At 35.1% G+C, this 16,390-nt stretch overlaps 3 protein-coding genes across 3 annotated transcripts; 2 read left to right on the forward strand and 1 right to left on the reverse strand.

Moving 5' to 3' along the window:
- Positions 1-2: 2 nt before the first annotated feature.
- Positions 3-2,073, reverse strand: LOC106361706 (non-specific lipid transfer protein GPI-anchored 1-like). The gene is made up of 2 exons (XM_013801513.3): positions 1,625-2,073; positions 3-377 (listed from the first exon to the last, which is right to left on the reverse strand). The coding sequence occupies exons 1-2, from the start codon at positions 1,980-1,982 to the stop codon at positions 148-150; spliced, it is 588 nt and encodes a 195-aa protein (XP_013656967.1). The 5' UTR covers positions 1,983-2,073; the 3' UTR covers positions 3-147.
- A 4,515-nt stretch (positions 2,074-6,588) lies between these two features.
- LOC106361707 (U-box domain-containing protein 45) lies at positions 6,589-10,872 on the forward strand. Its single transcript, XM_013801514.3, has 6 exons — positions 6,589-6,972; positions 7,297-7,398; positions 7,673-7,858; positions 7,943-8,050; positions 8,254-9,398; positions 9,858-10,872. The coding sequence occupies exons 2-6, from the start codon at positions 7,348-7,350 to the stop codon at positions 10,666-10,668; spliced, it is 2,301 nt and encodes a 766-aa protein (XP_013656968.1). The 5' UTR covers positions 6,589-6,972; positions 7,297-7,347; the 3' UTR covers positions 10,669-10,872.
- A 983-nt stretch (positions 10,873-11,855) lies between these two features.
- LOC111199777 (probable pre-mRNA-splicing factor ATP-dependent RNA helicase DEAH4) lies at positions 11,856-16,318 on the forward strand. Its single transcript, XM_022690172.2, has 15 exons — positions 11,856-12,479; positions 12,540-12,644; positions 12,731-12,948; positions 13,031-13,083; positions 13,169-13,285; positions 13,377-13,468; positions 13,814-13,900; positions 14,158-14,372; positions 14,473-14,565; positions 14,661-14,784; positions 14,887-15,037; positions 15,320-15,389; positions 15,516-15,676; positions 15,792-15,967; positions 16,073-16,318. The coding sequence occupies exons 1-15, from the start codon at positions 12,187-12,189 to the stop codon at positions 16,230-16,232; spliced, it is 2,115 nt and encodes a 704-aa protein (XP_022545893.1). The 5' UTR covers positions 11,856-12,186; the 3' UTR covers positions 16,233-16,318.
- Positions 16,319-16,390: the final 72 nt, after the last annotated feature.

The raw sequence follows: 16,390 nt of genomic DNA on the forward strand, positions 1-16,390 counted from the left end.
GAGATCAGATTAAGTGGGGTAAGTTCAATCATTACAACAAATGGTCCGAACCAAGAAACACACTTGACAAGATAGTCTTAAAATTTTGAGACAAGCTCTACACAATAAAAAAAAAAGATTGCATTCCTAATGTCACGTGCCTATAGTCTAGGCCAAACCCATCCAAGGCAAGGTCGAGAGGAAGGAGATGCTCATTAAAGCGACGGCTAAAAGCATGACGGCATGACCATCTTTTATGGAAGCTGATCCTCCTTTCTCGCTAGACGTCGCTGGAGTTGCCGGAGACGTTCCTCCCGGTGCCGCCGGTGTTGTTGTTGAAGTGGCATTGCTTGTGAATATGGCTGCGGCTGGTGAGCTTGGCGAAATCCCGAGCAATTCTGTTCATTCACGCACGTTTAATATATGGGGTCAATAAACAATGTCAATTTGACCAAAATATTATTTTATTACAAGATGCATATTCTTTAAATTCAACACAAGAAGCATATTCTTTAAATTCAACAACAGTTTGGCACCTTCATTTCCCAATACAACAGGCATTGTTACTAGTATTAGTTAAATTTGTATGGTATAAACAAACAACTATAATCAGCTCATCGATTCATTGTGAAATACTAGAAGTAAAGAAAAAACAGTGAAAAGAAGAGATATTGTTATTTTAAGAGTAAATAAATAAGAGACCAACCAAGTTTTTTATTCATGAATTATTATTTTTTATTTACAGAGAAAATAAATTGGTTTTAAAAATTCATATCTCAATAACACCACATTTTAACAGAATCATAACATTTTGAATAACAATAAATTTCGTATAGAATTAATATCATCAGTAGCATTATATTTTAGTTAAAATATCAGAATTCATAAGGGGGTAACAATAAATAAAAAAAAACAATCACCAGAATTAGAAATCCAACACCCAACCGGTCCACCTAATAACCCCATCATTACTGCAAGAACCTGTTAAATATAAATGGCTCTATTTGAAAAAAAAAAACAAAAACAAATGGCTGTATAAAAGGGTAGGTTGTATTTTCATTAAATGTGCCATAAATTAAATGCAAACTCTGTAAATCACCTGACGCGCATGTCGCATTTACGTATTTATAACAAATTGGTTAGTGGTTGGTTTAATTCATCTTACAAAGCTTATGAAAACTTTTTTTTTTAGACGTATGACTAAGAACATTTTTAATGTAAAATTCTATTTTTTTTCTTTTAAAATAAAATAAAAAATAAATATGGAGTAAAAATATTTTAACTCAATTTCATATCTTACTCCATGAAAAAACGATGAGCCAAAAAAAATAGATTACTCCATATTATAAAAACCACTAATCTAATTGTCTTGGTGGAAACAATATGTCTTGACCAATATTTCATCACTATTGATTTTCATGTCTTATTTCTTTTCTGTCCTCATTTACCAAATAGCTAGCTAGCCTCAATATCTAACTAATTTGCTTCTTTTTTTTTCTTTTTTTTTGAGAAAGGGCTTAACTAATTTGCTATTTGCATATCGTTGATTCGAATATAGACACATGAAGATATATATCATAAGCAGATGGAGATTAAAATGTTGAATCAAAGAAATAACTTTGAGCCAGATAAACGTGAAACGTACTTGGACAGTTGGAGATGCTAGCGTTGTGGAGCTGACAAGAAGTCGGAAGTTGAATGAGTTTAGCTTCTTGAACACCAAGATCCTTCAAAGTTTGTCCTCCTGACTTGGCTTGTTGTATCACGAAACACAAACACTTCGGATCTTTCTCTTTTATATCTTCGATAGCGTCACAACACTTCTTAGACGGATTTGGTGCCTTCCCGGACGCGAAATCCAAACACAAACTCACCGTCTGAATATCTTTGCTACATTCGTCTAACAAAGATCCTCCTCCTGCTGGAGCCGCCGGTGTAGCAGCGGAGATGGAGGCAACGACCGTCATGGTTACTAGGAAGAGGTGAAAATAGTGACCCTTCATTTTCTGTCTTTCTCTTTTTTCTGCTACTTTTTCTGTTGGGGATTTTGTTTGTATTTAAAAGCAAAAATGACGTTGTGGTGTGTGGTGTAATAAATGTTACTGTGGTATGTGTAGTTGGTAGTTTAAATCAACACCTATACATATTATTAACATTAACGACACTGATATAATTCTTGACTTATTGACTGTTTTTTTTATAAGCTTTGTACATATTATCCGATTAGCCCCGGAAAAAATATATTTAGTGTTACAGAGTGGACTAGTTCAAAAGTGTACTATATCATCTGATCCAAGTTTAGAATATTTTGTGACTAATACCAGAGATAGATCGATCATTTGTTACGATCCACCGTGTAAACTATTTGTACCGAAACCTAAGTCCAAGTCTAAGCCGGTAAAATAGTGATAATTTAGTTTGGGTATTTTAATGACCGTTCTTTTGTTTGTGTGTGGTATTATTATTCTGACGCAAGGGCGAAATAACACATCGGTTTTATCAATGGAAAATGCTTTTTCTAATAAAAAAATGTGAACATGTTTTTAAAATAATGCATTTAGCAGAATTTACTTACGCAAATTATTATGTAGCAAAACCATAAATAATTGGGATGTGATTTCGTGTTCATTTCAAGTAAATAATATGTCATCAAATAATAAATTTCTTTTTTAATTTTACGTTATTTTAGAATGCACTTCGGAGCAGATGGTCGCAACTCTCGTACCAAAATGGCTAACAAGCCAAGTTTGGACGGTCTTTTTTTGCTGCTAGTAGCCGGTTTTATCTAAAGGGCTTTTGACGGGGGGCTTATCTAGAGCAACTTCAGTGACGCGCGAAGCTATTGCGAATATAAGAATTGTCGCTTCTCGGATCAGTTTGCTTGTGAGCAAAGAAAACCCACCAAGAATGACTTTCTCAAGGGTCATGTCTGAGGAATTAATTATGCTTTTTCTCAGTTTCTCGCTTTCTGTTAACAACACGTTAAAATATAATAGCCAAGCTCCTTTGCAAACTTTTTTTTTTTTATATACACTCTCTGATCTCTCACTCCAGTAGGGAAGAAGCATCAAGGACTGGAACTGAAAGGATGCACTCTTTGGTTGAGGTTCTACGTTGAGTGAGAGATTGTTATTAGAACCCACATGGTGAAGAATGCTAGAGAGATAAGTTGCTTCATATCTTTTTCAAGTGATTAGAATTCTGATTTTCTCCTTCGGTACCTTTATACCTTGTAGTTTTTGTTTTTGAGAAAATACCTTATAGTTTATAGATGAAGTTCGTGAATACCAAATCTGAAGACATGCGAAAGCTTCTAGATTGTTTAGGTCTAACACAGTAACACTAAGAAAATAATTTATGATATACAGAGTATCAAATTGGCGTAATAATGTGAAGGCTTCTCCTTCTTGCTACCGTATTGACCGATAAATTTCTAAATGACGACTAAAAATTCTAACTTACAAACTATGACGTTAAAAATAAAATAAATAATCAACATGATTTCTAGAACTAAAACTAGATCAACCAGTCCTTGTGCTTATTGTTGTTGAAGATCACTTTAAAAATATAATTTCCTTGACGAGATCTGAGAATTTAGAGTTGTTACTCGTGGACCATTTTACTTTATAGTGACTTATTTGATACGTCCATAAATAAATTTCGTAGAGGAGACCCTCAACTAACTAACTAACAAATATAATTAAAGAAAATTCACACGTAGGGACGACTTGCCAAAAATTCTTTTTCAGCTTATACTGCCCACTCCATTCCATTAGTTAGTAATTTTAAGAGAGATTTGGTGGAAAGTGTAATTTTAGTGTTTCGATTCCTGCTTTTATTGATGTAAAACTTTTCAAAGGTACAAGCCATTGACTAATTACGATGATTTGGTTATCAAATTCCATAATATTTAAAAGTTTGTAGATCAAACACTTGTGCTATTTAATCCTTGAGCGGTTACCTACCTATGTTTCTTCTCAAACAGGACTTATCATCAAATCTTCTTTAAAAAGAATCAAACATGAGAGTCATATGGAGTTAATCTGATCCAACTCAATTTCTTTATATCTCTCTTCTTGGTCACCAGCTTTTCTTTCATTGAATCACAAGAAATAAGAATGTTCTGACTTTAAAAAATGCATTCCATGATTTCAGGAAAGTGTTAATTAGTGGTACCAACATGAATAGATTCGGTGTTTAGTATTGGTGAGGGTGCCATTGTTTGCTATCAAGATTGTTCGACTTAAAGCTATTAATTTGGAAAAAGAGGCTATTGGTACAGTCCAACCTAACTTAGACCTAAATACCCTGAAAGGTTGGAACTGAGACCTGTTGCTTGCATTATTCTGATATTTTTCCTTAAATGCCCCCAACATCTAAACATACAAGAGTGATTATAAAGCAAATCTAATAAGAGTTTCCGAAAAGAAATCTTTTATTAAGTCTCTTGCTCTTACGTTTAGCATCTTCTTTTGCTAGCCAGTTTGCTCAAGAGAAGTCTTGACAATAGCTTCTGTGAGTTTCATCAAAACAATTATCTTTTTATTATTATTATTATTTGTTTACGTCACATATAGTATTAATTTTCACTATATTGAATTTTACGGAAAAAAGTTTAGTGTTTAAGTAAATTTTCTGTTTGCGGGATAAAAAGGAGATCGAGAAAAAACGGAAAAAGAAATGGCCACTTATATAGAAATCAATATTATGTAAGTGAAGATGTTTTCATTTTAAATGTGTTCATTGTTAAGAATTTTGAAATCAACTTTTGACCAAAATTAAAAGGTTAATTAGTCAGCTATGATTTGATCCTCAATCATATAAATGGGTGAAATGAATAGTCGTATATATGAACTGTGACTTGTAATATACTACACTGATTTTATTTTTTTAATTTTTTGTTTATCAATTTATGCACTTTTTGTTAGGTGATGATTCAACTTTCTTTGGAAAAAAATAAAGAAAGGACAATTTTAGCTTTTTTGAGTTATCAATATTATTTTGGAATATATGCCAAAACTGAAATAATAATTTCTAATCATGAAAATTGTTGGCATATTTTTAAAAAAATAATAGTTAAAAAACGAACATGGTCGACAACAAACAATTTGTAAATAATTATAAAAATGGAAATTAATAAAAGTGATTCAATAACACAGAGAGAGGAGTATTATTGTAGTTTATGATATTTAAATGTAGATCTAAATAGCCGACATATGCATGTATGGTCGGCGCGTGTCGGCCGTCGAAGTCGGCAAACCCTCAACTCTCCCTCCAATACCATTCAAACATTTGTTTTATCCTTTGCTTTAAGTAACAGTATCGGTATCTTTTATTACTAGTTAACAACTGTAGCAACAATAGTACAAGATGTGGGAACCTTTTGAAGAGTTATAAATGATTTCCTCCATATTGGTATTGTTTAAATTTTTTCACTTATATTATAAAACAATTGGTGTTGCTCAAAAAAAAAATTTGATCAAAAACAAAATTATAAAACAATTAGTGTTATTTTCTATCAACATTTTTTTTTTCTATCAACATTTATTTTGTTTGATTGTGCTAGTTGATAAATTTAAAACACAGATAAAATTCAAAAATGTATATGTTATCATTTTATTAATAACAAATTAAAATCTAAAATATTATTAATACGAAATGGCAAAAAATAAATTGTATAGTTGGTAATTTAAGTTTAAAGTTATAACTCTCTTTAAATCTGTGTATGCAATTTTTTTAAAGCAGTTAAGATATTTAAAATACAAACTATTTTATAAATTTTTCTTTCAAATCTATTTTTTAAATTAGACAACAAAAAAAGTTTACATAGACAAAATTTTGAATCCAAATAATCGATAACTGAAAGTTAAATGTAATATAACTAAAATCTAACTTAGAAATTTGAGAATTTCATATGCTAACAATATTGCTAAAATACTTTAAAGAGCTTACCAGCTAAGTCAATTCACCCAAATTTGTTTAGTTCTTGTCATCTTTAATTAATACTATTAACTTGTACGTTCGTTAAGAAAAGAAAATAGTTTGCAAATTAGTTAACCCTCTACCATGCTTGTGTAGTTCATGAGAAAGGAAAATGAAAAGGAGAGCTTTGAAATAAAGACGTGTTTAATAAATGTCGGTGAAAAATGGACCTCTCATACTTCGACCGATCCAATACGTCAATAGCTGTTTATTATACATCACATATTAATTATTATCACTCGACGACAAAGACAAGAAACACTATCATCTACAAAATCAGAAATTTGAAAACTCTAACCAAATCTTTTTGTTTAGCAGTGATCAAATCATTTTGAAAATTTGAAAAACTTACAATGCATTTTGCATAATAAGACACTCGTGATGATTTTTTTTTGTAATCACATCATAGAGATTTGACGACCATAATGATGAAAAAGAAACTATGATTATGAGTAATCTTAATTGGCTTTTTGTGTTCTAATAATAAAAAATGTCTCCTAATAATACCGTCGCTAATACAAAATCTAAAATCATTTGAAAAGAATAAAACAAAAGAGTATTTAAGTAAAACAAGAACAGAATCTTTATAACTAAAATAATACTATTACAGTATTACTTAGAAGTAATAGAAAACAAATCTCTTTGTGTGTACTTGCATCCTCGCAAGGTTTGGCTTTATTTTGACTTCAGAATAACTTCTCCTCTCTATTTTCACTAATATATTTATTTTTTAGTTTTTTTTCTCTCTTCAAAATCTTCTCAATCGGTGGTGTTAGCCATAGCCAAAAGCTCATCCTCTCTGAATCGCTGGGATCGACAGAGAACTGTCTTGAAAACTTTAAATCAGACCGTTCGTAGAAACTACACAGAAGCAGCATCTCAAGGAGAAATAAAATCATTAGACTACTAATGTTTGATGCTCTTCTTTTGATCACCTCTGTTTAGTTTATGATCAGACTCATCGTTGTTCTGCCTAATTTTTATCAGATGCAGATTGGTGATTCATGTTTGGTATGTATGCTCCTCTGTTTTCACCAGATTCTTTTATGCTCATCTGATTATTTTTCTGCGGAATTAACCAGATTGTTTTTTTTTATTCTTGTGTTCTGATTCGTTGCTGTTTCTTTCATCTGTTACTTGACATCCAAGAATATTCTTTCTCAATTAACCAGATTTGTTTTGTGTCTTCCTTGTCTTTTTTTTTTTATCTTCTTGGCTCTGTTTCTTAATTACTTCTAAATTGTATTTTTTTCCTGGACACAACACTGACTTGGTTTTGTTTTCTGTAGAATGGTTTCGCTAATCAATGATTCTTGTTCTTTTTTCTTCTTGCAGTGTTGAGTTTTAAACCGACAGAACTATTGTCATAGATATATACAGCAAAAAATGGATGTTAACGAAGTTGAAGAAAGTTTCTTTGCCCCTGGTGATGCCAAGGTATCTGAATCAGACTCTTTTTTTTTTTCTTCTTCCCAGTAAGTTTATTGATATTTTTTTTTTCTTGAGATCTCTCACTAAGACATTACAAGATTCATTATTTCTGTATCTTCTTGCATTGTTTCAGTCTGTGCCTTTTTGGTTCTTGATGTGTTTGATTGATCCTTTTTATGTACAAAAAGAACCGTGGTTTTGTATATTTTATAATAACTGTAGTATAATTTATCTTTTGACTGTAAGTGTTTAAGGAGTGGCTAACAGATTCTTGTTTCAGCTACATGGAGAAATGTGCAACGCCCTTTCAGTGATCTACTGCAAGATCATGTCTGTTTTCCCCTCTCTCGAAGCTGCTCGGCCGAGAAGCAAATCTGGAATACAAGCTTTGTGTTCACTTCACGTGGTTTTAGAAAAAGTGAAGAACATTCTACGCCATTGCACTGAATCTAGTAAACTATACTTGGTAAATTTTATTTTCTTTCTATGTTTTATTAAGCTCTTCTTGTGGAGACTCTCTCTCTAACCAACCAGCTCCTTTGACATGTAGGCTATAACAGGAGATTCAGTAGTTTTGAAATTTGAAAAGGCGAAAACTTCTCTTATAGATAGCCTTAGGCGTGTTGAAGATATAGTCCAACAGTCCATTGGCTCTCAGGTAGTTTTCTCTGTGGTACTCTTGTTTTGTCTTCTCTTAAATATTAGAGACAAATCACCCACATCGGAAGTTGGAAGAGATTTTAAATAATATATAAGAGATATGGACCAATCTACTTATCACCGATTGATTTTAGTTGAAAGCCCATCTACCTTAATATAGTATTAGAGTTCAGTGCTTTTATTCACATCTTACTTTTGCAGATTTTGGAGATTATAATGGAACTAGAGAACACTCAGTTCTCCCTCGATCCATCAGAGAAGGAAGTTGGCGATCAAATCATTGGACTGCTGCAACAGGGAGGCAACTTCGAGAGCTCATCTGACAACAACGAGCTAGAAATTTTCCATCAAGCTGCTACTAGACTAGGCATCACATCTTCAAGAGCAGCTCTAAGTGAGCGAAGATGCCTCAAGAAACTCATCGAGAGGGCAAGAATGGAAGACGACAAGAGGAAAGAATCAATAGTAGCGTACCTCTTACATCTCATGAGAAAGTACTCAAAGCTATTCAGAAGCGAGATTTGGGATGACAATGATTCACAAGGTAGCAACTCATTGCCTTGTTCACCGACCATTCAAGGCTCTCTAGACGATCCTCCAGGCCGTGCTTTCGACAGACAGCTGTCTAAACTAAGTTCCTTCAACTTCAAATCTTGCAATAACAATAGAAGATCTGTGCAGATGTCTGTTCCTCCAGATGAGTTAAGGTGTCCCATCTCATTGCAGCTTATGTATGATCCTGTTATCATTGCCTCTGGACAAACGTATGAGAGGTTATGTATTGAGAAATGGTTTAGCGATGGACACAACACGTGTCCCAAGACTCAGCAGGAGCTTTCTCATCTCTGCTTGACTCCTAACTATTGCGTCAAGGCTCTGATATCGAGTTGGTGTGAGCAGAACGGTGTTCAGGTCCCTGATGGACCTCCTGAGTCTCTAGACCTTAACTACTGGAGGCTGGCGTTGTCTGTGTCCGAGTCAGGGAAGAGTGTTGGTTCTTGTAAGTTTAAGGATGTCAAGGTGGTTCCTCTGGAAGAGAGTGGAACTATTAAAGAGGAATCATCGTGTGAGTTAGAATACCAGGAAGCTGAAGTTACTCTTGTTGAGCGGTGTACTGATCTGTTGACCACTTTGAGTGGAGTGGATACTTTGAGGAAGAAGTGTAGAGTTGTTGAGCAGATGAGAGTGTTGCTAAAGGATGATGAGGAGGCTAGGATTCTCATGGGGGAGAATGGGTGTGTTGAAGCTTTGCTTCAGTTTCTTGGAGCAGCTCTCAGTGAAAAAAATGATTCAGCTCAGAAAGTTGGAGCCATGGCTCTCTTTAACTTGGCTGTGGACAACAACAGGTATGACTTTAACTTATGATTGATGTTCATACAAAAGTTTGTTCTATAAATCGGTCTAGTAGGCCTAGGCGGCAAATCGGTCATAACCGAAACATTTTTTAAAAAATTGGATTTATGCGTCTCATAGGTTAAACCGTTCTAAAAAAAACAGTCTAAATTGGTCTAAATCTGTCAAATCAAGTAATAATATTAGTTTAATTCAACAAATTTGTTTGATTTTTTTATCTATTTTTTTATAATTCATCAAAATAATTTATGATTAAACTCAAAAATTTAAAATATCTAATATCTAATATAAATATAAAATATATAAAAATAAACCAATAACCCAGTAATTTCTAGAGCCCCCACTTAAGCCCCGAATCATATGTCTAGTTATCGCCTAACGATTTTTTGAACATTGGTTATTCTTATTTTGCAAGTTGGAGGATCTCATGTGTGATTTGTTGGACTTTTCAGGAACAAGGAGTTGATGTTAGTATCAGGAATCATCCCTCTGCTGGAGGAGATGCTATGTAACCCACACTCCCACGGTTCAGTGACGGCACTTTATCTGAACCTCTCGTGTCTCGAAGATGCAAAGCCAGTCATAGGTTCGAGTCTAGCAGTTCCTTTCATGGTGAACCTTCTTTGGACAGAGACTGAAACCCAATGCAAAGTCGATGCCCTTCACGCTCTTTTTCACCTCTCCACTTACCCTCCCAACATTCCCTGCCTTCTATCAGCTGACATAGTCAACGCTCTTCAATCACTCACCGTCAGCGATGACCAAAGATGGACGGAGAAGTCTTTAGCTGTTCTGTTGAATCTTGTTTTGAACGAGGCGGGTAAAGAAGAGATGGTTTCAGTGCCTGGTCTGGTGAGCAACTTGGCCACTATTCTTGACACTGGTGAAGCAAATGAGCAAGAACAAGCGGTTTCTTTGCTTTTGATATTATGCAAATATAGTGAGATGTGTAGTCAGATGGTTTTACAAGAAGGGGTGATACCTTCTTTGGTGTCTATTTCTGTAAACGGGACTCAAAGAGGAAGAGAGAGGGCGCAGAAGCTTCTGACACTGTTCAGGGAACTGAGGCAGAGGGATCAAACACATCACATAACAACCGAACAGCATGTAGAAGTTGTTTGTCCGGAAGAGGGAGGATTCTCTGTGGCTGCAGCCGCTGTAACAGAGTCAAAACCACAGTGTAAGTCAGCATCAAGAAAAAAAATGGGAAGAGCATTCAGTTTTCTATGGAAAAGCAAGAGCTTCTCTGTTTACCAGTGTTAGTCGGTGTAAAGTTTGTACTTGTTCTCTCCCTCGGAGACTTATTATCTCTTTTTGAAAGTCTTTGGAGGTCACAAAGAATGCTTTGTATAGTTTTTTGGGTAACACTTTTGCCTTCTGTATGGATTTGCTGTGGGATTTTTTTGGTTGAACTAAAAAGTAACTTGAAGATTTGTTAAATATACAAAAAAAAAAAGATTGTTGTCAGTGGAAGTAAGCCCCGTTCTGTTGAATCCCGTTAGGGAAGTGAATTACTGTTAAACTGGCCATAATATCTTGACTGGAGAGACAGGCTCCATACACATGTCTCAGCCGATAATGTCTCTCCGAGCACAAGAATCTCTCGTTACCGAGGCCGCATCTCTGCGGAATGGTGGCCCGGCGACTTTCCAGGGCCCGAGCTTTGACAAGCCCATAGCCCAATCACTTCTTCCACTGACTGTTGTCGATTAGTTGAATGTTTCTATTATTTATACGCCTGTGACACCAGAAGTATAGCCGATGTGGGACGTTGGTTGCTTCTTTCTTTTTTTTTTCTATTTAGCAGAAAAGAGGAAACATTAGAAAAAGTTACAAGGCCCAGTTCCATAGTGAGAAGAGTCTTTTCATAGAATCAATTTAGGAACCAGTACAATTTCTTTAGTGGCTTTGGTACAATAGCTCTCACTTTTAGGATTTTTCAATGAAATATATTTGAGAAATCTTAAAACTTAGAAATAATTAGTTTGGTGGCTGAGTCTAGGTTTAAAAATCCCGATAATAAACTATTTGATGGACTTTTTCTCACGAAAATAGAGTTAATATTGAAAGAAAGGTGATGACTCAAATGCCATATACTAATTGAGAAGAACAACATATACTACATTTGAACTTAAGCCAAAAATCTCCTAAAATGATACGGAATGAAGTGATGCTCACTTTCTCTTTTGTATCAAAAATATTATAAGGTCATTGGTTGGGATGTAACAAAAATATTTATCTTAAATTTCTATCCACAACTATCAAAATCACTAATTATGTTTTATTTTTACAAAATTTAAACAAAAAAAAAACGAAATAGTCGTAGGAACTTCATTTTCTAAAACATTATTTATTAAATTGTAGATACAAATAATTTCTCAATATTTATTCTTTCTCTTTTTCTTTTCTTTTTTAGTTTTTACAGGAGCATCAAAAATATCTAATAAAAAATTCAACCGACTAAACTCTACACAGCTAAATTTAGTCTATCTCATGTATTGTAAGATCATTTTGTTAATTCACAAAAACATGAGCCGCTAAGTGAGAAAGAGGGGTTTGACTCTTGACTTTCGAGTAACTTAAAGGAGCTCTGAATCTGTTTATCCCAGTAATAAGATTTTAAATCCAAAGGGTTCAGGGAAAAAAAAAACTGTGCTGAATCGAGATTTCTCGAGGCGCCGGAGTGCGATTAGGGTTCCGGTCTAAGCACAAGTAGCAGCTTCAGCTTCGTTTTATCTGATTCCTGAACTTGATTAGCTTCCGTGAGCGTTTCTCTGCGATATGGCGAATCTCCCGATCCTTCAATTCGAAGAGAAGATCGTGGAAACAGTTGAGAACAACCCAGTCGTTGTCATCATCGGAGAAACCGGTTCCGGAAAGAGCACCCAGCTCTCTCAGATCCTCCGTCGACATGGCTACACTAAGTCCGGCGTCATCGCCGTCACTCAGCCCCGTCGTGTCGCCGCCGTTTCCGTCGCCAGGCGAGTGGCGCAGGAGCTTGATGTACCCCTAGGAGAAGACGTTGGTTACGCTATACGTTTCGAAGACAGAACATCGAACAAAACACGCATTAAGTAATAGAAATATATGTTCAGTTATTTAGTTATGTCTTTTGATTTGTCATCTCATTGTAGGTACCTCACAGATGGAGTTTTACTCCGTGAGAGCCTCTCCAATCCAATGCTTGATGATTACTCTGTGATTATATTAGATGAAGCTCACGAGAGGAGTTTAAACACGTAAAGACTTTTTATATGATTGATTATTCTGTAATCATTTTGCTTATATCTTGTTAACTTGGTTCCTTTTTGTTTTTTTTTGTTAGGGATATTCTGTTGGGTCTAATGAAGCGTTTGGTTAGAATCCGTTCGTCTAACTTCAAAGTTCTTATAACCTCTGCAACGCTTGACGGGGAAAAGGTTTCTCGATTCTTTTCGGGATGTCCTGTGTTGAATGTACCTGGGAAGTTATACCCTGTGGAGATATTGTACAGCAAAGAGCGTCCCGGCAGTTATATTGAGTCTTCTCTCAAAGTGGCTATTGGTAATTTTTCTCAACGTCGAGTGTTTCTGTTTTGATTAAAATGATTTGGTTTTAAATTTGCAACCTTGTTGTTTGCTTGCAGATATACATGTTCGTGAGCCAGAAGGTGATATCTTGATCTTTATGACTGGACAGGTCTGTTTATACTATTGTTCATTGAAGCTTAGCTGAACCATCTAAATTGTTGCGTTTCTTATTCGTATTGTATGGTTTTAAATAGGATGATATTGAAAAGTTAGTATCAAAGCTGGAGGAAAAAGTGAGAAGCTTAGCAGAGGGATCATGTATGGATGCTATTATTTATCCTCTTCATGGATCTCTGCCACCTGAGATGCAGGTAACGGTTTCTGGATTTTGTTTGTGCAATCAAGATCTCTTGTTGGTCTAAAAGGTTTTGTATTTTTTATTGACATTCACCATTTCTGCAGGTTCGTGTGTTTAGTCCACCTCCTCCAAACTGCCGGAGGTTTATTGTTGCTACAAATATTGCTGAAACTTCCCTTACTGTGGACGGAGTTGTGTAAGAAACCTGAACTTTTTAATTATATTTTTGGTTTTCACGTCTGATGCCTACCGTTTTCCATTTACGGCATAACATAATGATATTTACATCACGACGTTGTTAAGTCTAGTCCAGGAAATAGTAAATATTTTTTTATATGAAAAATGTATTTAGTATGAGAATACTTTCCACTGCGTTCTTGAATCTGCTTGTTTGGTCTGATGCTTCTGTTACTGCTGCCGTAAAAATGTCGTATTAGGATTGCATCATGGTTTTTTTGTGTACATTTTAAGCAAATTTTCAGATTATGTTTTGAATGTGGAGATCGACAGCATTTTCAGACACCTATTTTTTCTATGACAGGTATGTTATTGATTCGGGGTATGTGAAGCAAAGACAATATAACCCATCAAGTGGAATGTATTCTCTTGATGTTACTCAAATTAGCAAGTAAGCAAAAGAGTTTTGTTTCAGAAATCGTGGTTCATTTCATTAAATTAGTAGATAATATTGAACTTGTACTAATCTATTGGTGCGTAGAATGAACCAGTTGATGTCGCATGATATTTAAAACGAACCAAATATCTACTGATAGTGGTTAGATAGGACCCGATGAGTTATAACTTATGCTTACTCAGGAATAACAATGGTCTCCTATATGCTTATTGCACTTCTTTTTAAATCTATTTAACTGTGGTGTTCCACAGAGTTCAAGCTAACCAACGTGCTGGACGTGCTGGAAGAACTAGACCTGGGAAATGTTACCGATTATACCCCTTGGCAGTCTACAGGGATGATCTCCTTGATGCAACGATTCCTGAAATACAACGAACTTCCCTTGCTGGAAGTGTTCTTTACTTGAAATCGTTGGATCTTCCTGATATTGACATTCTCAAGTTCGATTTTCTTGACGCTCCATCATGTAAGTACCGATTTCTATCGGGGTTAGATGCTTCAAAAGTTCAATTTTATGTTCTACAAATTCGAGATACTTATGAAATTTCCTTACCTATAATATGCAGCTGAGTCATTAGAAGATGCATTGAAGCAGTTGTATCTCATTGATGCAATTGATGAGAATGGAGCAATAACAAATATTGGAAGGACGATGTCAGGTATGTTTAGCGCATTTTTTCCATTGTTTATCAGTTTTCTCTTTTTTTTTGTTTTTTTTTTTAATTTCAAACTGAGCATATTTGTGGTTCAACAGACCTTCCACTAGAGCCATCGTTGTCAAGGACATTGATAGAAGCGAATGAAAGTGGTTGCTTATCTCAAGCTCTAACAGTCGTTGCTATGTTGTCAGCAGAGACTACTCTACTTCCTGGTAGGAGGTTAGTTTTGTGATATACAATAACCTGAGTCAGATTATGAAATCTTTCAAATCACAGCAGATTCATCAACTCGTCTCGTTATTGTTTGTGCTTGTGTGACAGTAAACCAAATGAAAAGAAGAGGAAGCGTGATGAAGAATCTAATCTTCCTGATGGATCCGGATTTGGTGACCACATTCAACTACTACAGATTTTTGAATGTTGGGACAGTAATAATTATGATATTCGATGGTGCAAAGAAAATGACCTGCAGGTAGATTACTCCGTCTTCTTTCTTATCTATTTTCAAGTATCCTCGTTAAAAGCATGATGGCATCAAAATTATGCATAATCACCAAATGCCATTCTTCAGAAGGAAGTTAAATATATTATGTTCTCCGTTGGGATATCATGTTCTTATTGTCTGATCATACAGTTTTATCCTTTTCAATCACGAGTGTTTCTGGAATCTAATGCCTTTGTTTAGATAAACCCCTTTTGTTAGAGTTACTTCAAAAGTTCTTTTATGCCATTTTTTGGTGAAAATAATTTGCAGGTGCGAGGGATGGTGTTTGTTAGAGATGTTAGACGACAATTATGTCAGATTATGCAGAAAATATCCAAAGGTTAGTACTGTTTCATGTCAACAAGTTCCAATGAAAGAATTAGTCTTTTACTCTCTCCCAAGGTTTCAACCAAGCTTTTACATATATAACCGTCACTAAAACTAATTGGTCTTCTTGACAAACTAGATCGATTGGAAGTTGGAGCACGTGGGAGGAAGAGCTCAAGCCGAGAGGAGTACAGGAAGTTGAGGAAAGCTCTGTGTGTGGGTAATGCAAACCAAGTTGCTGAGAGAATGCTTCGTCATAATGGATTCCGAACTCTTACCTTCAAGCCCCAGCTAGTCCAGGTATTAACTGATTTATAATTGTTCAGTGACGTTGTTAGATCTTATATTAATCCACATTAACTGAGATCTATAGGAGAGAAGATTTTAAACTCTTTTTTTGGGGGGTTGATTCCAGGTGCATCCAGCATCTGTGCTGAGTACTGACCAGGATGGAATGTTGCCAAATTATGTAGTGTACCACGAACTGATATCCACCACACGACCATTCATGCGCAATGTTTGTTCAGTTGAAATGTCATGGGTAGCTCCCATCAAAAGAAAGATTGAGAAATTAAATGTCAGAAAACTGAGGTAAAAACAAACATTTATAATTCTTCATTCTAGTCTTGTTCCGGCTTTCTTTCCCTTTTGGTTTGGGTTCAGTCATTGATTGGTCTCTTCTGCTGTTATATGTAGTGGTGGACCTGATAACTCTTTCAAGGAACCTGAAGAGAAGAAGAGCACGGAGTCGTCTACGAACACCAACAATGCAGAAACACCTACAGTTTCTGAAAATGTGGAGAGTAGAATTGAAGCAGCCAGAGAACGGTTTCTTGCTCGTAAAGGACAGAAATAAATAGTTACTGTAAACAGAACCTCAAACAGAATTTAAAATCTTAACTTGGCTCAAATTTTTATTTTAAGAAAGAATAAGAGTTTGCATTTTGTCTTCCAAGAAATTAATACTTCACAACTGATCGGGCTGCTTTTTATTATAATGAATGATAATTTGAT

Source organism: Brassica napus, chromosome A8 (assembly GCF_020379485.1).
Source record: "Brassica napus cultivar Da-Ae chromosome A8, Da-Ae, whole genome shotgun sequence".
Classification (NCBI taxonomy): domain Eukaryota; kingdom Viridiplantae; phylum Streptophyta; class Magnoliopsida; order Brassicales; family Brassicaceae; genus Brassica; species Brassica napus.